This window comes from Gracilinanus agilis, chromosome 1, assembly GCF_016433145.1.
Source record: "Gracilinanus agilis isolate LMUSP501 chromosome 1, AgileGrace, whole genome shotgun sequence".
Classification (NCBI taxonomy): Eukaryota; Metazoa; Chordata; class Mammalia; order Didelphimorphia; family Didelphidae; genus Gracilinanus; species Gracilinanus agilis.
Window position 1 is genome coordinate 405559917 of NC_058130.1, and position 23501 is coordinate 405583417.

The following is a 23501-nucleotide window of genomic DNA, read 5'->3' on the forward strand; positions in this document are numbered from 1 at the left end:
TCGCGGCGCCCAGTGCACCATGGTGGTGGTGGTGGCGACGGCTTCTCCAGAGGCTGCGGGAGGAGCGGCGGCGGCGGCAGCGGCGGCGACAGCGGCAGCGGCGGCGGGAGCGGCGGCGGCTTCGCCTGCGCCAGCGGGTGGTAGAAAATGGCGGATTTTGAGGACTTACGGGTAAGCCCGGGATGGGCAGCGATAGAACTTGAGAGGATGGGAAGCGGCCACGTCCTCTTCGGTTCCTGGAGGCGGGGTTGTTCCGGCCCAGTAGACCCCCCAATCCGGAGCTGAGAACAGGTCGAACCGCGGGGCCCGGAGGGGCGCCCGGAACTAGCAGCCCTTTCCTCGCCCCGCTCATTGGGGGGAGGGGGAGCGAGCCCCGATTCTGGAGGGGGAGGGGTCCGTGCCTCCAGCGCGGCCCCCTCCCCCTCGTGGGTAGGAGTGCGAGCATACATCTGGGCGTGCATTGTGTGTTGATGGAGATACGCGCGCGTGTACGTGTGTGTGTTTTAGCTGTTCTTTTGGTGAAAAATTGGTTTCGCTTAAGGTGAAATGGGGGAGAAGGACCTTTGTTGTTTTGTATTTCCTTCCTTCTTCATGATGCTGCTGTTGTAGCGGCTAGCCAGGTTGGCTAAGGGAGCCAAACTGGCCCCGGGTCCCCCACTGCGGGAGTGGTGGCACGGAAATCAATGAAAGAGGTTTCTCTAGCACTAACTTCCATAGCCTCCTCTTGCTCCATGGAGCAGGTAGATGGATGTTGGTTTGGGTTTTCTGGTGAAACTCATGCCAAGGAGAACACTCTCTGTATCTCTCAAAAGCTTTTAATGTTATTTCCTCATGACTAACAAATAAGACAGTCAATGCACACAATAATTGTAATCATAGAATATTGGAATTAGGAGGGACCTTTGAGGCCATCCTATCCAATACTGCAATCATTAAGCACCTACTGTGGTTGAGAGTCCACTTGGAGTAGATGCCTGGGGCATTGACACTTCGCTTGCTACCTCTTCCTCCCCCACCCCTCCTTTTGCAAATTTTGCAAATTTCAAATGTAAAAGCCATTTTTAGCTCTCTAGTAGCACAGAACTCGGCAAGACTGGATTTTATTGTAGAATGGACCTTGGGTCTGGAAAGTTCTAGGTTCAAGTTTCTTCTGGGACCCTGTTTTTTTATATTTTTTTTTTTTTTTGGTGTCTTGGCAAGTCACCTAATTTTTTAGTACCCCAGGAGTCTCCTTTAAGACTTATGTTGCTGAACGGTTGCTAATCAGCATTAGTCCTAGGACAATTTCTCTTCCCTGCTAGAAACCAGAAAAGAAGAAAAAATGCCTTAGGCATTGTGCTGGGAGTTGGAGATTCAAAGGTCAAATAAAAAGTTTAGCCTTTTAGGTGTTTATGTATTTTAGGGGAAGGATACAACTTATACTTATTATAGTCAATATTCTTATTAAACATACACTAAGTTTGAAGCTCAGTGCTAAGTCCTAGGGATAGAAAGAGGCTAAACTTGAGGCCACTACCATTTTAAGTGCTTACTCTACCCAGTACTATGCAAAGATCTGGGAATACAAATACTAGAGATAATCCCTGCACTCTAGTAGTTTACATATTAATGAGGGGAAATGAAAGTAAAAGGAAGCTGGAAAGTGAGGAGTGGTAGAAGATGAAAAGCTAAGTTTGGGGGCTTGGTGTGAGTGCATCCTGTAAAGGAATGAAGATATGATTGGCTTAGGTATTCTCCTTAAAATGGAGGTTCAGGGAGGAACCAATCTTTTTTCTCAAAGGACTCACTATTTAATGGAAGAGACAACATAAAAACTACTCTTATAAACAAGATGTATACTTTGATTGAAGATAACCTCAAATGGGAAGGTACTAGTATTAAGGGAATCAGGAAAGGCTTTCTGTAGAAGCTAGAATTTTAGCTGGTACCTGAAGGAACCAGGATGTGGAGGTAAGGGAGAGAATTACAGATATGAGGGGACAACCAGAGAAAAAGCCAAGAGACAGGAAAAGGGAGTGTCTTGTGTGAGGAACAACAAGAAAGCCAGTTCCATTGGACTGAAGAATATGTAGAAGAGGGAGTAAGGTATATGGAGTCAGGAAAGATAGGAAAGGACCAGATTTTGAAGGGTTAATGACAGGCAGAGGATTTTATATTTGATCCTGGAGGTAATAGGGATTATTTGTTAAATGGAGAAGTGGGGATTTCATGGACAAATCTACACTTTAGGAAAATCGGTTTGATGGCTGAGTAGAGAAAAAAATTATACGTATAAGATTATATATTGTGATTATGTGAGGAGAGAGGCACTAACAATTAAGCCTCTTGTTCAGAGGTGGCACAAAAACTGATCTTTGGAGGAAAATATTATTTAGAGGTGGATTTGGAAAAGGGTATACATTCTAGGAATAGGCGATAACTTGAGCAAAATAGGAGATAGAATGATGAGTTCATGAAACAGACCAGTTTGACTGGATAGTAGAGAGCCTGAAGGGGATTAATATGAAATAAACCAGGAAAGCCAGGCTGGAATTAGATTGTGAAGAGTTAATAAGCCAACCAGAGGAGTTTGTATCAGCAATTGAGAGCTACTGAACTTTCCTGAATAAAGAAGAGACAGATCAGATATGTTCTTTACAAAAATTATTTTCACTGCTGTTTGGTAGGTGGATTTGAGAGGGACAGATGCCAGGATTCCCAGTTAAGAGATTTTTCCCCAAATGTACTGTACTGGCAAGGGGCAAGGAGGACCTGAGCTATTGGTACTGGTAATATAAGTGAAGAGAAAATTATGGATTCAAAAGATGTGAAAATAGAATTGACAAGATTTGGCTGCTTTGGATATAGGAAGAAAGTGAAAATGAATAGAAGATTTACCTTATGTGGTGAACCTGGGTTATTGGAAGTAAACTAGTAACCTCAATAGACATTGGGATCTTCGCAGTATGGTACTAGTATGAATTCTGTTATGGATATGGATTCAATTTGAGATACTCACAGTTGGAGATGCCCAATAATCTAGTCCTCTATCACATCCTTGAAAAGCTACCAAAAAGCCACTATTGTATCACCTAATGAACAGTGCATTTCACTGTGTTTTTGATAGAGGAGGATTTGGTCTCTACCTGTGGTTTATTCATTGGCATAGGAAATTCTTATTGTTGAAAGGTCTGTGAAATTCAGCAGTGTCGAATGACTTAAGAGTCTTGTTTTTAAATTTAAAAGAATTCTGATCTTAAATAAAAAACATTAGCATTTCAATATACTTTCAGGACTATGCACAACTTGTTTTTTAAGTATATAATAAATTTGCTATATTACTTTTAAAGGTATTCTGTTTTTCTATTACATTTTGGCCTTCATTCCATTCTCTTCTGGACATTTTATTTAAAATTTTAATGATCGTTTTTTCTTTTGTTTTCTTTTTTGGAACCTTCCCCCCGCCCCCCCCCCCTTTCTCTCTTTCTCCTAAAGCTTCATTTTGTAAAAAGAAAGGAAAAAAAAGAAAAACAATACCTCTCATTGGTAAAACAAATTTCCGCATGGTCTGTTTCTGAAAATTCATGTCTCACTCAGTACCTTGATTCTAGGAAATGCTCTCCGGAAATGACTAGCATGCTTCTTATGTCCTTTGGAATCAATGCTCTTTATTCCATCCAATAACTTCTTAAATTTAAAGTTTGTCTTTAAAAGTTACTTTTCTTTACAACTTTATTTGTTATTTCATAAATTGTTCTCTTTTTACTCTTCATCAGTTCATATAATTCTTCCCAGATTTATCTGCTTCCATCTTGTTCATTTTTTTTGTCACAAGAAATGCCTTACAGTTTTTTTTTAAACACATGCTTTCTGTCTTAGAACCAATATATATGGTTCTAAAGCAGAACAACAGTAAGAGCTAGGCAATAGGGGTTAAGTGATTTGCCCAGGATCACACATCTAGGAAGTGTCTGAGGGCAAGGCCAGATTTGATCTAGTACCTCCTCCTAGGTTCAAACCCTGGCCTCAGCCACTTCCCAGCTGTGTGACCCTGGGCAAGTCACTTGACCCCCATTGCCCACCCTTACCAATCTTCCACCTATGAGACAATACACCGAAGTACAAGGGTTTAAAAAAAAAAAAGTTGATCTAGTACCTCCTGGCTCTCAATACACGCAGCTGGGGGCCTCCCTTCCCTCCAATGCCTTACATTCTTACTCAATAACTTTTTAGTTCTTTTCCACTACCAAAAAAAAAAAACCTGTTTATAACCATCCTGTACTTTAATGATTGAAATTTAAAAATAAGAAAAACTGAGGCAATAAAGTTCTGAGCAAAGCTAACAAATGTAACTAAGGCTACCCATCCCCACTTTTTCCTCCCTCAGTCTTGACAGTTCTAGTTCTTTTGTAGTTACAAAAGAGGAGCCTAGAAAGGGCCAAGAAAATGACACAATCTGTAGCAATGTGGGCATTATCAAATTAAGATTGGTTAGAATCAGAGAATGGAATTTTTGCAGCTCTGAGCAATAAAGAAGAATTTAAATTAATACTCATGGAATACATTTGACCTTTAATTTTTTAAGTAAGTTACTCATAAAAGTGGATAGTGGGTAATTTATGAGGGGAAAATAGGGAAATAAAGTTGCAGACTTGAGAAGTTTAAACCCAGGTTATGAAGGGAGAATAGAAACTTGATTAAGCCTTAATGAATTAGAATGGTATATCAGATTTTCATATCACACTAGGTTTCTTCCTTGAACTGCCTGTTCCTATCCTTAGACTATTTGTCAATTTGGGGAATGGCTCTTATTTTTAACATTTGAATCATTCCTTTAGTTATCTTGGAAATGAGTCCTGTGAAATGAGAAACATGCTGCAGAGATTTTTGCCATTTAATTTTTTCTCTTTATTTTAGCAATTAACCACAATAACAATTTTTCACATAAGTTTCATAAAGTCCACCTTCCCATAGATGGTGGTGAGCAATTTGTTCTAGGCTAAACATGCATTATCATTCAAAACATTTCCATATTCATTTTTGTAAGAGAATAATCATATAAAACCAAAATCCCCAAATAAAAATCCAAATAAACTAAAGTGAAGAATAGTATGCTTTGATCTGCATTCTCACTCCTAAAGTTCTTTCTCTGCAGGTGGATAACTAATTGTTTCTTTTTTAATCTTACCTGTTAGATTTGTGTAAAACCTTTTTAGTTTTATATAATCAAAATTATTCATTTTATATTCTGTTATGCTAGTCATCCTCCCCTTTCCCCCCAATGTTTCTCTAATTTGCTTATGATGTGATTATTTACATCTAGGTTACATACCCAGTTAGAGATTTATCTTTGTTTGAGTTATTGGTCAAAATTACTCTTGAAGCAAAACTTTTAATTATATTGTTTTTCTTTCTGTTGTTCTAATCCTATCCTCTCTGTGTAGGTAGATCTAATGTTTATATCTCCATTCTGTTAAAAAATTTTTCAAAAACTGTACTCTTAACTTTCTTTAATATGAATATCATGGATATAGGAACAAGAGTCCTCAAAAATTCACTTTTTCCTTCTACTTCCTTACATAAGCCAAAGAAACTAATTTTTAAAAAAACTATAGGTATAGGTACTATAGATTCCTTCTGGTGAAGCCTCCACCCTCTTATATTATATGTGAGATATTTAAGGCTTGACATTGTATGGTTATTTGATTTCAACTTTGAGGAATTAAAAACTTGGTTTACTATGCATAGTTGTTATTGTGATGGAATTTTTGTTCAGGGTCATAGAGGTTGTGATCGAGTACAGTGAATTTCTGAACATGGTACATCAGATCTTTCCTCTTGGCTTGTTAAAACATCCATTAAAAAACAATGCTGATACTGTGGAAAGATGCCAGGGTGCATTTTAACTCTATATGCATGTAAAGAGAGTGATGGGTATAACAAAAAAATCTGTAGAATTTCATTTACATGAAACAAGGGACCTTTTGTACCTTTCCCTTTCCAAATGCAATCTTAATGCATCTTTGCATATTTTTTGGAGGTTATGGCTGACTGGAAACATGCTTTCTTTATTGGATCTGAGTTTTAAGTTGGACTAAAAGTGGGGGAGAACGATTGATTTTTGTGTGTGTATAGATATAGAAATAGATATCCACTTATTATTCAGAAGGTTGGCCTTCCCTAAGAAAAAAGATAATTAAAACAGAGTAGTAATAGACTGAGGCAATACTTTCTTGAAATAGTTTCATTCAGTTACTTTAAGTCCTCATTGTTCCTTGCTCTATTGTCCATATCTGTCTATTCATCAATTAATTATCTTGCCTAGGGCAGAAAGATTGTTAAGAACCATCTCTGGCCTAGTCTTTTTTGCCTCTTCTTGTTCATTATTTCTGTGATCATTATAACCACCTGGAACACATTCACAATGAATAATGAGTACTTGTTTTAGTTAATGGTAATTTAAAAAATAAGAATTGGTATTCTGTCATTCCCCTGGGGAGCCCTCAACTATGGTGATAATATATCTAGTATAATGGAAAAAAACCATTAAGACTCAGTCTTAATACTTGGGATTTGATATTAGTTCTTCCATTTACTAGTTATATAACCTTGGGAAAGTCACTTTACCTCTCTGGGCCTCAGTTTTCTTATCTAAAATGAAGGTGTTGGACTTCATGTTTTATTTTTATCTTTTTTTTTTCACATTACCTATGTTTCCTAATGTATTCCTCACTTTTCTTCCTCTGAGAGAACTATTCCTTGTACCAAAGAATAAAAAAAACCCCAGTTGAACAAAATTCTTTAACAGGCCAACTACATACCTCTACAAAGAAATTGAAGAGAATGTGTTGTTTTTTATCTTTTGCCAGGTGGGTCTGGGCCATTGTGATTGCATAGCATTCAATTTCTTTGACTTTTGTTGTTCTTTCCATTTATATTTTTAAGTCAGGTATATTTGTTTTCCTTTTTTCCCTTATTTTGCATCAGTTTATATGAAAGTTTCCCTATTCTGTGTTCTCCAAAAGCATCATTTTTTATAGTTCAATAATCTAGTTCATTTGCGTATTACAATTTGTTTAGCTATTAGGTATTCTGCAGTCACTGCATCTTTTTTATTTCTAATTCTTTGCTTCTAAAAATGCTGTTACAAATTTTGGTGTATATTGAGGATCTTTTTATTTTTTGCCTTTATGTATGTGCCTATTAACAAGACTCCATTTAAATCTCACCTTCTACAGAGGTCTTTTCCAGCTCTCCTCCCCCTTTGTAGTACCTTTCCCTTGAGATTTCACTACTACTGTGTCTTATATATAGACTTGTTACTTGCATGTTGTCTCTCCCAATAGAATGTGAGATCCTTGAATTCCTTACGTATGTATTTGCCATTTTTTCTATTCTCAGAAATATGTGCTTAATAAATGCTTGGTGAATGACTTCCTGCATTTGACACTGCTGGTCACCCTCTCTTTCTACATATTCTTCCCATGACACTGCTTCTTCTTGGCCTTCCTAACAGCCTGACCATTCCTTCCAGTCTCCTTTATTGAGTTATCATAACCCTAGCTAAAGATCCAGCAAAGGAAACTAAGAAACAGTCTAACATTGTAGGAGGAGAACCAGGAGGAAGCAGTATTAGGAAAACTAAAAAGATAATACTGTAGTATCAAGAACAAGAAAGTGACTTCTCTTATACTACTGGGAGGCAGTCATAGTGAGGATTGTGAAAAAGCCTTTAGATTGAGCTAATAAGAGATCATTGATAATAAAATCTGAAGCAAGGAGAGAAAGTGAAGATAACCAATGTAGATTGCATTCTGAAGGGGTTTAGCCATAAAGGATGCAGAGAGATATAAGGTCTGGTGGTTTTTAAGGATTAAGGAGACAGACTTGGCCTTCTTTGTAAATAGTAGGGAAGCAGTCACTCAGAGGCAGTATGAAGATTAGTGAGAGTGATGGTGAAAGAGGGGATAATCTGTTGGAGAAGACTTCATGGAATGGGAACAAGGGTGCCTTGGCAAGGAGAATGGGAAGAAAATGGAGCTATCTGTGGAATGGCCTGTTTTTCCTATGAAGTAAATAGGGTATATTTATCTTAAACAAAATTCAAAGGATGAGAGGAGTGAAAGGATGAAAAACTTATTTTGTTTTTAAATTCTCTGTCTTAAAATTGATATGAAGTATTGGTTCCAACACTGAAGAGTTGCCTGGTAAGGACTAGGCATATGAGGTTTTAAGTAACTTATCCTTGGGTCACATAGCTAGGGATGTAAAGGTTTTGAATAGCCTTTTTGGTGAGTAGGAGGAAGGTTAATAATTAGGGAGATATATAAAAGGATTGCCTTGTTGAAGTGAGGTCTCAGTTGAGATTATGCAATAAAAATTTATAGTTTCAATCTCTTCTGTTATCAAGAGTTCAGGCAGCACTATTTTATCACTTTCTGAGAGAAGGGTTTTGGAGGGGAAGGATTATCCAGGGAATTGGATATTTAGAATATCCTAATCCAAGGTTACTAGGAATTATCCACAGTTAGGTTCCACAAAATATGAGAAAGGGGACAAGGAACAGTGCACTCAGGTGTAGAGGGTGGTGTAGAGAATGAGCCAATTCAATGAGTAGTTGAAAATGAGCAAAGAAAGAGATTGTAGCAAGAGTAATAGCATCTGAGAAAGAATAGAAGGATTGAAGGCTACCCCAAAGATGAAAAATGAGGTTATGGAATAGTAAAGAAGAGGCTAAATATTATGATCAGATAATGGGATTTTAGAGGTCCTGAAGGGTAGAAAGATAGGTGGCAAAATCAAGGATATGGATATCTTTGTGTAGCTGAGATAGAGTGGAGAAGTCAGATACTTGTATTTTGAAATCTACTAGCATAAGGACAGGAGTTAGGGTGAATAGAGAGACTGAGCTTGGTATGAATATCTTAGAGAAGTGATGGCAAACCTTTTAGAGACCCCTTTTCCAGATCGTGTGCCATGCCCCAGCCCCCACACTGAGTGCTTACGTGCCCTGCACCCCTCCTTACCCAGGATAGGGGAGGGAGAAAGCACTCCCATTAGGGGAGTGGATGCCAGGGGGAGGGGAGTGGCCCTGTGTGCTCTCCTCCCTTCCAGCTCTGCTGCCTGTGAGCCACTCACCTTACTTCATGTATTCTATTGGCTGCTGGGCAGAGGGGTGGGGATGTGAAAAAAAAATGTCATCAGGCACAGTGGGGGGGGGGCAGCTCTGCCTGAGTCCCTCTGCCTTTCTAGTGATGAGTTGGGTGGAGGGCACAAACCTGCCCACAGAGATTGCTCTTCATGCCATCTTTGGCATATGTGCCATAAGTTCACCATCACTGTCCTAGAGACCATTTGCTCTGATCAATCCTTTCCCTTGCTAGTTGAAGTTCAATATTGGAACAAAATGAGACAATTAGTAGGTCATGCAAGAGATTTCTATAGCCCTAATAGGAAAAAAGGCTATTCAATGAGAATAGACATTGAAAACAGCCTTGAATTCATTTAGTTGAAAGAAGCTTCCATCATAATCCACCAGTCAAACATTTCAGACCCCCCCCCCCCACCTTGTGGTTGCTTTGTAGAAGTGATGGCAACAGGTCCTTTGTACCCTGAGCCAACTAAATCTTGAGAAACATCTGAATATCCCCCCCCCCTTTTTTTTAATCCTTACCTTTTGTCTTAGAATCAATGACAAGTATTGGTTCCAAGGCAGAAAAGTGTTAAGGGCTAGACATTTGGAGTTTAGTGACCTGCCCAGAGTCACACAGCTAAGAATTGTCTGAAGTCAAATTTGAACCCAGGTTCTCCTGTCTCCAGGTGAGGTTCTCAATCCACTGAGCCACCTAGATGCCCTTACTTTTGGCTATTCAGTTTTGAAGCTCCCCTGCTTCTTAGCAACTACCAGGACTGAAGGCCTCGAATAAGAAAATTCTTTCAATCAATGTTCTTGGCACTATTAAATAGTTAAACAGCAGAAACGTGATTTTTTTGAATGGAAACATTAAAGAAGATAACATTGCTATCTCGTTTTGCCACTATGTCCTAAAGACCATGGGGCCTTTCCATTTGACTTGCACTTGAAACTTGTACATGTTAGTTCCCCCATTAGAATATGGATGTTCTGAGAGCAGTGATTACTTCTTTCCTAATTTATCAACAGTACTTTTTCCACATAGTAAGTGCTTAAATTTTTTTTATGTGTTCAATTAACACCAACATTTTACTAGTATTCTTAGTCACAATGAGACATAGCATACATAATAATCTAAAAATGGAAAATGATTACAGAACATTGGAGAAACACATGTGAGTAAACTTAATTGTATAATTAATAAGGTATGTCAAAAAAGAGGGGCAAAAATTTTTGCAAAAGAGCAAAAATCATGCATGCTCAGAAGGGCAAGTAGACTGGTCACTTGGTAGGTTTCAGAGATGACAAATATCAGCTAAAGTGAGGAATTGATACTGTAAAGTGGGGGTTTTGACAAAATAAGAGAGCAGCTTTTAATAATTTAAGTTTTAATGAGAATATAGTAGAGTTGTAAATTAATATTATCCTTTTAAGCCAGAGAAAATAAAACTGCTAGCAGCTTTTAACAATTAACAATTTAATTTAATTAAAATAGAGATAGTAAAAGAGGAAAAGATAGAAAAGAGGAAAGAGAGATTACTAATCTTATACCCTACAAATATACCTAAAATTCTTAATACTACCTCTGTCTTCTGAGGACACCTTCTTCTTGCCTGGCAAACACCAGACCTATCTAACCTACGCTATCTATAAATGATTCACTAACTCCCTAACTCCCTAAAATAATAGACAGCCACCACTCACTCACTCCTTCAATCAGTTTTCTATAGCAGCCCAACTGTCAGTAACCAACTGATCATTGCCTCAGACAGACCTCCTGTTCTCTAGAGATCCCAGAGGCAAAAAGATCTCTAAAGGCTAAAGCCAAAAGCCTTCTCTCTGCCTTTATACTCTCACAACTAAATGCCAATCCACACTACCAGCAACCAACACCCAATGACCAACTCACTAGTTGACTAACTCAACTAGTCTGTTAGCCCAGCAGCCAACTTTCCTGCAGCTGCCAGCCCTGTCAGCAACTGACTCCACCAACTGTCAGCAACTGACTCCTAACTGTCAGCAACTGATAGCCTGCAACTGATGCTGGCTCAGCAGGGGGGTTCCTGTTTCCTGTCACTGTGGGCTGGTTAATCCCTACACATCTCTATGGTAAGAGGACCTCCAGGTCCTCCATTAAATTAAAGAAATTAAAGAATTCCTTTTTATAGTACCCTCTTGATATCTGGAGAAATCAAGAAAAGTCTCCGGCACATTAATTTGGCTTACAATGGAAGAATTATGGGAAGAAGTGAATAAGAGTCATACATGTACTTGTGGAGAAGTTTGCAATTTGCATCATTTTCATTACAAATTGATTTGTGAATGAATGAGTTCATAGACCTATTTAAAAATTGAGAGTATAGGAAGCACCAGATGATTTTGTTTTCAATTGTACTGCTATTAGTCTTGTTTGCTTTCTGGATGAGGCAAACATTTCTTCCCCTATTCCAGTCCTTGAGATAGTTTAGTGTCAATGGAGTATATTGATTTTAAGAGCAGTGAAGAGGGAGGGTTGTTGACTGAGACCTCAGTATTGTATAAATCTTAGAAGAAAATGTATGTTTTGTAATCTATAATGTAAAGTTTAAATTCTTTTGAGAATAATTTCAGGATAAGGATCTTGCCATCTCCCCAAAATCCAGATGACGAACTTGTTTTGGTGAGGACACATGAAGATGTCTGAAAAGCCTTCACTGTACCATGAAGACCAAACTTTGAACTTTGGGGTGCAGTTGATTGAACTATGGGGAGTTGAAATTGAGTTGTATGTATTGTTTTAAATTGTACACTGTTATGCCAGTGGGGGACAGCCCCCAAATTGGTTTTTTGTCAATACGGCTAATTTAACCATTTGTTCATCTATTTCTTTTATCCCCAATTTCCTGAAAAATTTAGAAGTTGTTTATTTTTACAGGTCCAGCGAAGAAAAAAGGACTAACCTTTTTTTTTTTGCTGGACCTCACGGGGAATTGTAAAAGTGAAATTTGGGGAATGCCATTCTAAAAGTGTATATATTTCTATGGACAAGGGAAATGTATCAAAACTACATTTCCCGTGATCCAACATGGTCCAACTGGTTTCCGTTTCCGACATCTTGACGCAGGGGAGAGCTTAAATCTCCTGGGTTAGGAGGGAGTGGCCTCTTTGTGAGTAGGCGCTTGGCTAGGAGGCAGTAATGGAGGCGGTAGTTTTGAATGCTTACAAGCGCGTGGTCTAATGATTTTATCTATCAGCATGGCTTTAATTAAATTACTAATTTATATTATTATATCAGCCTTTATCATTTTTCATATTTATAATTATGGCAACCAGAAGTTTGGAAATAGAATTCTCAATTTTCTAGATAGCCTAAGAAGAAGCCATGCGGCTCTGGGACCCAGAGTCTCAGAAGCGACTTTTTTCCTTGCCCAGTCCTCTCCCGATTTTCCCCAGCCTAGAGGCTGTTTTACGGGTAAGAGAGACAATGGTTTTAATTGCCGCTGGGCTGCGAATTATTTTGCTCAATGCCCTAGGCCTGGTGGCCCTTGCTGGCTCTGATAGAATCCCTTCGTGGTTGCCATAATTATAAATATGAAAAATGATAAAGGCTGATATAATAATATAAATTAGTAATTTAATTAAAGCCATGCTGATAGATAAAATCATTAGACCACGCTCTTGTAAGCATTCAAAACTACCGCCTCCATTACTGCTTCCTAGCCAAGCGCCTACTCGCAAAGAGACCCACTCCCTCCTAACCCAGGAGATTTAAGCCCTCTCTGCGTCGACGTAGAGCTTTCCCAAGCCCAAAAACCGGAAACGGAAACCCGTTGGACCACGGGAAATGTAGTTTTGATACATTTCCCATGTCCATAGAAATATATACACTTCTAGATGGCTTTTCCCAATTTTCACTTTTACAGTATATTTGGTCATATGTTGCCACTGTTTCTAATTGGCTATGGCAGTTTTAGTGCTGTAAACAGTGACCCCATCTGCTTTAGACCAAGGTTATGGAAATGATGCAAAACACTTTTCCCACATGAGAGTGGGCAAGCATCTATGCCCCCTTTTGCCTCCTTAAATAGCGATATAAATATTAGGATAGTGGCATTTCTAGAAGTGGTGCTTTCTCTTTTGCACATTATGGTCCCCACATGGGTCTTTGTTGTCAGTGGAGTACTGAAGTTAATACAGAATAAAGAATACTCTTGTCCCCCCCCTTCCCCCCCAATCCCCCAGTTCCTAAATGAGAAATCCTTTATTTTTTGTATTTTCTCCTTCTGTCTTCTTTTCCCCATGTCCAAATCTGACTTCGGAACTTATGCTTCTTGGATGCTGAGCACTAATGGATAAAAGTTAAATTAAGCTGAGTTTACCTACTAGAAATTTAGTTTGCATAATTTATTGATTTGCAGGTAGCCAAATGCTTGTCCCTGTCCTTAGTGTCTGTTCCTAGCCCTTTCTCTCTTTTGCCCTCCTCACTTCTTTGTACTTCAGTGTCACATGACCTAACTTCATTTCATTAAAATAGAAAGATAGGTGATGCTTATTCTTTACATCTCTTCCTCAAGAATTTTTAGCATTCTTTTTTACCCTTCTGTCCTTTCTTCTGGTAACAGAAGGGTCCTAAGTCTCCTCCCTCTCTCTGTGCTCTTAATCTTGTTCTTTTTTTTTTTCCCCTGCATTCACCAACTGTCAACTAATTACCAGATCCAGGCCAGGAAAGCTAGCCTGGTTGAAGCAACAAGTCACTTTGAGGGAGAGGCAAGAAGCAGCATGTGCCAGGCAAATCAAATCTCCTCCTCCCCTTTAACCATCATCTCCTTCAGACCCTGATACAGACAGTCTAGGACTCTGAACTCCAGAGTCATGAAGAAGTAGCCCAGGACCTCCATCCCTTATGGAGATGTGACCTGGCACCTGCAGGGGCTATAGCACTCAGAAAGACCTAGAAAGTTTTTTTCCACCAAATTCTTGATACTGTCGAATAGTTCAATATCAGAAACTTAAGTATATCCTGGGATAATTCCGTCTCATTTGCAGTAGAAGCATTTCATATGTATTGTTTCTTTTAAAATGTGAACTCTTTTAAAAAGAAAATTATTTATTTATTTAGAATATTTTTCCATAGTTATGTGTTTCATGTTCTCTCCTTCCCTCCTCCTGGAGTTGAAAAGCAATTTCACTGGGTTATACACGTATTATTGCTCAAAACCTAATTTTTTATATTTGCAATAGAATCTTCTTATAAAAAAACCCAACCCCCCCAATCATATACCCATCGAACTTTGTGATCAATGATATGTTTTTTCTAATGTGTTTCTACTCTGCATGTTCTTTCTTTGGGTGTGGATAACATTTTCTCATAAGTCCCTTGGAATTGTTCTTGATCATTACATTGCTATTAGTAGCAGAGTCTATTACACTTGATCATTCCACAATGTTTCATTTTTTATGTATTATGTTCTCCTGGTTCTGCTCATTTCATTCTGCATCAGTTAATGGAGGTCATTCTAGTTCACATGGAATTCATCCAGTTCATTATTCCTTTTAGCACTATAGTATTCCATCACCAACAGATATCACAGTTTGTTCAGCCATTCCGCAATCAAAGGGCATCTCCTCATTTTCCAATTTTTTTTGCCACCACAAAGAATGCAGCTATATTTTTGTACAAACATTTTTCTTTATTATTTCTTTGGGGTACAAACCCAGCAGTAGTATAGCTGGATCAAAGGGCTATACAGTCTTTTAAAGCCCTTAGGGCATAATTCCAAATTGCCTTCCAGAATGGTTGGGTCAATTTACAACTTCACCATCAATAATGTATTAGTGTTCCAATTTTGCCACATCCCCATCAACATTTATTATTTTCCTTTGCTGTCATTGGCTGGTCTACTAGGTGTGAGGTTGTCACTCAGTTGCTTTGATTTGCATTTCTCTAACTAGGAGGGATTAAGAATACTTTTTCATGTGATTAATGATAGTTTTGATTTCTTCATCTGAAAACTGCCTTCTTATCCACTTCACCATTTATCAATTGGGAAATAGCTTGATTTTTTTTTTTTTGTAAATTTGACTTAATTCCTTATATATTTGGGAAATTAGACTTAAAATTTTTTTTTTATTTTTAAAATTTTTAAAAATTTTATTAATTTTATTTTTTTTTAAACCCATACCTTCTGTCTTAGAGTCAATACTGTGTATTGGCTCCAAGGCAGAAGAGTGGTAAGGGTAGGCAGTGGGGGGGTCAAGTGACTTGCCCAGGGTCACACAGTCTGAGGCCAGATTTGAACTTGGACCTCCTGTTTTTAGACCTGGCTCTCAATCCACTGAGCTACCTAGCTGCCCCCCCCCCCCCCCCCCAGGAAATTAGACTTTTATAAAAATGTGAGCTCTTTGAGAACAGGGACTGTCTTTTCTATTAGTATCCTCAGTACTTTGCACATAATAAACACAAAAATACTTCATTCATTGACAGGCTTTTATTTGATAAATCAGCCCTTTTTTCTCTTGCTTCTGTATTTTAAAATTAGTAAAACCAGCAAACATGAGCACTTATATACAAAAGACAGAAAAAGTTTACATGTGGAACTGCCAATCTATTATGTAGAACTTACTTTTTAAAGTATATGATAGGGTGCAGCTAGGTGGCTCAGTGGATGGAGAATCAGGCCCAGAGACAGGAGATTCTGGATTCAAATTTGGCCTCTGACATTTCCTAGATGTATGACCCTGGGCAAGTCACTTTAACACTCATTGCCTTGGAAACAATACACAGTTATTAATTCTAAGATGGAATGTAAGGATTAAAAAAAAGCATGTTATTCAGCGCATTTTAGAACTATTTTGATTATCTATGTCCCTTGAAGTTCCTTATGTTTTCTGAACCTTAAAATAATACTTTAGTGATCTTCTTTTCTTTCTTTTTTACAGTTTTGGTCTCTAAAATTAGTCTTTTTCTGAATTATTCCCTTTTAAGAAAACATGTAATTTTTGAAATAAATAAGTCTGGTCATGTAAAACATCTACAAATTGCCCGTGTATGAAGATATCTCATTCAGTACTATATAAACTCATCATCTCTCTCAAAAGGTAGGTAGAATGTTCATTGATCAGAGGTATGATTGATCACTGAATTAATAACAAGAAAGATAGCTAATATTTATTTAGTTCTTAATTGTGTTCCAAGTGCTATGTGAAGCATGTCACAATTATCTCATTTAATTCTGTCAACTACCTTGGGAGATAGATGCTACTATAATCCCCATTTTCCAGATGAGGAAACTGAGGCAGTGGTTAAATGACTTGCCCAAAGTCACACTGCTAGGAAATGTCAGAGGAGAAGGTTTGAACTCAAATTCTTACTGGCTTTTAGACCAAGTGATCTGTGACATTTAACTGCCTAGGTAAGGAAATGATCATAAAGGGATGCAAATCTTTTGATCCAACTTGATCCAGTAGTTTTTAAACTTTTTTTTTTTTTAAACCCTTACCTTCTGTCTTGGAGCCAATACACTGTATTGGTTCCAAGGCAGAAGAGCGGTAAGGGATAGGCAATTGGGGTTAAGTGACTGCCCAGGGTCACACAGCTGGGAAGTGTCTGAGGCCAGATTTGAACCTAGGACCTCCCGTCTCAAACCACTGAGCTACTCAGCTGCCCCCTAGTTTTTAAACCTTTTAATGTTTTCTTTTATTCTCCTAGTTCAGTGATGGCAAACCTATGGCATGGTTACCAAAGATGGCATGCATAGCACTCTCTATGGGCACGAACCCCCCCCCCCCCAACAAAGACAGAGGGACTCTGGGCAGCACTGCTCCCCTTCCCCTTTCTACTGTGCCTAACAACATTTTTCACTTCCCCTGCCCCTTTGCTCTTCAGCCCAATGGGAATACTCCCTCTCTCTCCTGTGTGGGGTAAGGCTGGGGGCAGAGAGCACCTGGCACCCATTGGGAGAAGGGGCACTGCTCATGCTCTGGGGAGGTAGGGGGTGGGGGCGATGCCTGGCATTCCATTTCTAAAAGGTTGACCAACACTGACCTAGTTTTTATCATTTCAGTTTCTATTGATTGCTTCATACAGAGCCTCCCAGCTTTTTCAGATTTCATGTTTTTTGTCATTTCTTACATGATAATAGCATGTTACATTCATATAATACATTTATTCAGCTATTCCCTAACTTATGGACACTTTTAGCTTAACACATGCTTTTTACTCATTCATATATTCTATATTTTGATTGGATCTACTTTGCATCAGTTACTATAAGTCTTCCCATGTTTCTGGGTATTCCTTTAGTTGAATAATAGCATCCTCTTAATATAACAAAATTTGTATAGCAGTTTCCAAGTCGGTAGGCATCTATTTTGCTTCCAATTCCCTGCTACTAACAAAAGTGCTATTACAAATATTTTGGTGCATTTTGGGGCTTTTTTGGCATTGTCAATGGAATCACTAATAAGCATTTAGTCACTTAATTCCAAATACTACTTTAATTCATTTAATACACGGTTTTAAAAATGAAGGGCCATAGTAAATAGTGAATCCTCTTAATGTAATAGGATGAGAATCAATATTTCTTTTTTAAAATCAAGTCCATCCAATTAATTAGGAACATTTTTCCATGTTTCCATGATTCATATTCTTTCCCTCCTCTCCTCCCATCCCCCTCCTGTATTTTAGACCATCCCTTCCCTTTACATTTGGGGGGTGGGACCAGGCCATCAGCCCTGGGCTACCTGAGTCCATGGGGGTCAGCTGAGCTCAAACCCTGTGTTTGCTGCCATCAGCCTCTGTGAGGCTGGAGAGAGGCTAGAATGTCCCACTCCCTGCATTTGGGGGGTGGTGCCAGGTTCCTAGCCAGCCAGGCCACCATGGAGAGGATCTTGAGCAACAATGTTGAAACTACAAGGAGCAACCCAAGATAGATTCCTTGGAAGTTTTAATTCCTTGAGTAATAGGGGTAATGAAGAAGAAATAAACCCTAAGGGTCATGAATCAAATAATAAATGCCTAGAATAGAAAAGGAAAGAAACTCAGAGAGAAGAAAATCTTTTTAAGGAAAAGAGATACAGAAATAAATTTAAATTTAAAATTATCCCCCCCAAAGTGGTGAGGTGATGAAGGGGAGGGGTATTCTATATGATTACTTGACTGACATAAAAGAAGAAAAGTTAAAAGGAAAAAACACAAACAAGCAAAAATGCCCAAATTAGGGAACAGTGACAAATGGGATGAAAATAAAATGAGGGAAAAGAGAGAAGATATGGGAATAAGGTTGCTTTAAAGTAGTTCAAGCTAAAATAAAGGGACAATACCATATAGGGGGAGGGGGGAAAACTAATATGGAAAAAAAACCCTAATATTAGAAAGAGGAAAATATAAATTTAACTCATAGCTTTATTTTTAATTATGTTTTTTAATTAGCAAAAACCAAACCTACCTTGCCCTCCTACCCCTATTTCCTAATCCCAATTAAGAACAAGAAGAAAAACAAAGCTTATTAAAAACTTGTAGTTAAAACAAATTTTCATTTTGGCCATGGCCAAAAATACATTTTTTTCTGCATTCTGAATTTCTCAAATTTTTTATGAGGAAATGGACGTTCCTACTTTTCGTAGTTGTTTTCCTTTACCATGTCATATAAATTGTTCTGCTTCTGTTCACTTTACTCTTGTATGTATTGTGTTCAAATGTCATCTGTTTTCCCTACCCTATTCTTGTTTGTACAACTGTCTATTTGTATACCTTGCTTAATTTTCTCTTAATTTTCCTTTCCCTTCTTTTCATAGTATTTTCACATTTCTCTTTCCATCTCATTATATTCTTTTCTTCAGATTGTCAAAACATAATAGAATTACCTTCAGGCTTTATCTAATTAATATTATCATAACAGAATGTAAGCAATCTTTGTTCACTTTTTTATCATTGTTCATTTGTGTTTTCCTTTTTATATTTTTCATAAGTCCTACATTTGAGCTTCAGATTTTTCTACAAAGCCTCTATAGTGTCTTCTTATAAATGCTTGAAAGATTTGTCATTTAGTCTTTTTTATCTGAAGGATTATACTCAGTTTTGCTAGGTTAGTTATTGTTGGCTGTAAGCTTATATTCTTTAGCTCTTCTACAAGCTGTCTATTCCTTTACATTCATCAGTATTAAATTGTGTGTTATCCTGATTATGGTTCTTTTGTACTTGATTTCTTTTTAGCTACTTGTGGTGTATTTTCATTGACATTTAAACTCTGGATTTTGGCTCTAATGTTCCTGGAACTTATAATTTTGTTAGTTCTTTCAGGAGGAGCCTAATAGATTTTTTATTCCCATTTTTGCTATGAGATATCTCAGTGGCTTTTTTGAAATTTGATATCTAGGCCCCCCCTTTTTTTTTTGGTCATGGCATTTAGATGGTCCAATGTTTTTTAAATTTTTTGCCTCAATTTGTTTTCTAGATCAGTTGGTTTTGCAATGACACACCTTGGATTTTTCCCTATTTTTTTAGTATTTGATTTCGTTTTAATATTTTTTGTTGACTCATGGAGTTATCTTCTATTTGATCCATTCTACTTTTAAGGGAATTTGTGGCGTCGCCTTTCCAATTCTTTCTTTTACAGCTATTTTTTCTTTTCTAGTTTGTTTCTCTAATATTCTCATTTCATTCATAAAATCACTCAACCTTTTATTAAAAAAAAAATGTAACTCTTGTTTCATTAAATCCTATTTGAATTTTTTGTGCCCCAGCAATTTTTACTTTGAGATTTTGCTTTGTTGAGATAAAAGTCTACAATAAAGATAAACCTATGCACAGTGTTGCCATGACTAACAAATACCAATAAATTAGATCAAAAACCCCTCAGTAGTCAAGGATAAAACTGATAGGCAAGGCACTGTTTTTATAGCATTTACACAGACTGTATAGGTGCATTTTCCTTTTGGTTGGTTGGTGCCTTACCAGGTGGGCCAACATCCCATGACTAACATCTCTGAAGTCTTATGGCTTACTTCTTTTGGAAAGTTTAGTAGTGGGCAAATATCTTATCACCAGATTGACTTATCTTCCCCCATGGTCAACAAAAACTCATAGGTTAGAATTTTTGTGGTTAGACTTTAGCCCAAAGGAATAGGGAAGTTAAATTCTTAAAATTTTATTAATCGGGCCAATTCACTCAAGTTTGAATTTGACTCACAAATATTGATTCTGATTAGATACACTGATTAGATATAATTCTCAATCAATATTTAATCATGGAATATCAATTTTCAATTTACAATAGCAATAAAGTTATAGGCTTAAGGGATTTCAAACTCCCCTAATAAAGGGATCAGCCAATATTGATAATTAATACATAGTAAATTGAAAATAATACAAAATAAAGTGGAGTATCAATTTTCATTTTTACAGCTTGTAGATGTTTTAGAGTCATTCTCTCTTCTGGGTTTGGTCTTGAGAGATGTTTTTTGTTTTGTTCATTCTTCCACTTCGTTTTCTGACTTTGTTGGGGTATATTGAGTGTTTTATTATGCCAGGGTCATAGGGACAATTGAAGCTGGAGATATGTAAGCTTTTTAAAAATATTTTTATTTAGAATATTTTCCCATGGTTACATGATTTATGATCCCCCTTTTTCCGCCTCCCAAAGCTGAGAAGTAGTTCCACTAGGTTATATAGGTATCATTGTTCAAAACCTATTTCCATGTTATTCATATTTACAGTAGAGCGATTCTTTAACATCAAAACCCTGTCGCACTACATGGTTGATCATATATTTTTCTAATGCATTTCTGGTTCTACAGTTGCTCCGGGCCCCCTCCCCCCCCTTTCACACATCCACTCACCCATTTATTTATTTATTCACCCATTTATTTATTAATTTAGACAGTTTTCCCATGGTTACATGATTCATGTTCTTTCCTTCCCCTCCTCCTGTAGCCAATGAGCAATTTAACTGGGTTTTATATGTATCATTGATCAAGACCTATTTCTATATTATTAATATTTGCAACAGAGTGATTGTTTAGAGTCTACATCCCCAGTCATGTGCTCATTGAATTATGTGATCAAGCAAATGTTTTTCTTCTGTTTCTACTCCTACAATTCTTTCTCTGGATGTGGGTAGCATTCTTTCTCATAAATCCCTCAGAATTGTCCTTTATCATTGCATTGCTGCTAATAGAGAAGTCCATTACATTTGATTGTACCACAGTGTATCTGTTTCTGTGTATAATGTTATGGTTCTGCTCTTTCACTCTGCATCAATTCCTGGAGGTTGTTCCAGTTCACATGGAATTCCTCCAGTTCATGATTCCTTCATTCCTTTCAGCACAATAGTATTCTGTCACCAACAGATAGCACAATTTGTTCAGCCATTCCCCAAAGGGCATCTCATTTTCCCATTTTTTGCCACCACAAAGAGTGTGGCTAGAAATATTTTTGTACAAGTCTTTTTCCTTATGATCTCTTTGGGGTATAAACCCAGCAGTGGTATGGCTGGATCAAAGGGTAGGCAGTCTTTTAAAGCCCTTTGGGCATAATTCCAAATTGCCTTCCAGAATCAAACTAATTTTCTTAATGAATACCAACACAAAAATTTTAGATAAAATATTAGCCAAAAGAAAAAGAGTTATTATCAGCAGATTATCAAAAGGACTATATGAAATGGTGGACCAGGTTGGATTTATACTAGGAATGCAAGGTTGGTTTAATGTTAAGAAAATGATAAACCTAATAGGTCATATTAACACCAAAATAAACAGTGCATGCTTATAACATGCAGAAAAAATATTTGACAAAATAAATTACTTGTTTCTTTTGAGAACACTAAAAAAATACAGGATAAATGGTACTGTCTTTAATGTGGTAAATGTAATCTAATTAAAACCAAAATCCAGCATTATATGTAATGGATATAAATTAGAGACCTTCCTCATAAAATCAATCACTTCTTCAAAGTGGCAAGATATAAAATAAGTTCCCACAAATTATCTTTTATTATGAACAAAGCCCAAGAGGAAGAATTAGAGAAATAAATGTTTCTTGTTCCAAGGCAAAAGAGTGGTAAGGGCTAGGCAATGGAGGTTAAGGGACTTGCCTAGGGTTACACAGCTAGGAAATATCAGAGGCTTGCTTTGAACCTAGGATCTCCTGTCTCCAGGCCTCCCTTTCAAGCCACTGAGCTACCCAGCTGCCTGTGGCAATATATTTTAAATGGATATGTGACTATAATATTAAATACAACACTGTCAAAAAATGAGAGGAAATGGCAATTCATTCATCTTTTACTGCTATAAGTAGGACATATATTCTTAAGCAGAAAAGTTATTGAGGGAATTATAAAAGATAAAATAGTTAACTTTTATTACTACATGATATTAAAAATCTACATAAACAAAATGTTCAGAACCTAGCATAAAAATGGAACTATTTGAATTGGAAAAAAATGTGTTTTATATTTACAAATATATCCAATCATTCCCCAATAGCTAAGAGGTGAAAGGACATAAACTAAAGAATTACAAACTATTAGCAACCATATGAAAGAATGCTACAGGTCTCTTAAAGTAAGAGAAATGTTAATCATAAGGACCTTGAGGCTAACTTCACAGACAGAAAATTGGCAAAGATGATGATAAAAGATGGAATCAGTCAAGTTTGTGGAAGGTTTGTTTTTGTGGGGCAATTAGGTGGTGCAGTGGAAAGAGCACTGGGCCTGGAGTCAGGAAGAATCATTTTCCAAGTTCAAATCTGTCTTCAGACACTTCCTACCTATGTGATCGGGGCAAGTCACTTAACCCTGATCATTTAGTCCTTGCTGCTCTTGTCTTAATAATAAGATAGAAGGCAAGAGTTTAAATTAAAAGAAAGAAAAATACAGTAGTCGAGAATTGTGTAAATAAAATGACTTATGATGTCCATACACTTACTTAACCAGAGATTCTACTACTGGTCTTATACCAAAAGGGGCTCATTGATAAGAAAGTACCCATAGATACCAAAATATTTATAATAGCACCTTTTGTCCTAAGAAAGACTTGGAAGCAGAGTAGATTCTCAACAGTTGGGGAATGGAAGGACAAGTTGTAGTGCATAAATAATGGAAGATTCCTGTAAGAAGGGATGACTATGATACATAGAGAAATATGGAGTTACATAAACTGATGGAGTAAGGTAAGTAGAACCAAAAAAATTATACATGACTATAACAATATAATAGAATAACTACAATAAATTCAAAAGTGAATTTGCAAAAGAACAAAGAACAAACATGTCTTTCAAAAAGATTTTTTTCTATGTCTTTCAGTGGTTTTGTTTTTTATTTTTTATTTTAAAGAATATTCTTTTTAACATTGTATGGTTCTGGAAGGGAGATGGATATGCCCTTGTTTTGGATGTTATTTTCCTGGTTCTTCT

General features: G+C 37.2%; 1 protein-coding gene across 3 annotated transcripts in view; it reads left to right on the forward strand.

Moving 5' to 3' along the window:
• The first annotated feature begins 97 nt into the window (after nucleotides 1–97).
• Nucleotides 98–23501, forward strand: part of PIAS2 (protein inhibitor of activated STAT 2) — a 93077-nt gene continuing 69673 nt past the window's right edge. The window contains exon 1 of one of the 3 annotated variants that reach the window (XM_044664890.1): nucleotides 98–171. In XM_044664890.1, the coding sequence (XP_044520825.1) occupies nucleotides 148–171 (24 nt within the window). In that variant the 5' untranslated portion in view covers nucleotides 98–147. The remainder of the gene's footprint in view (nucleotides 172–23501) is intronic. The other 2 variants (XM_044664872.1, XM_044664880.1) reach the window with 2 other exon arrangements.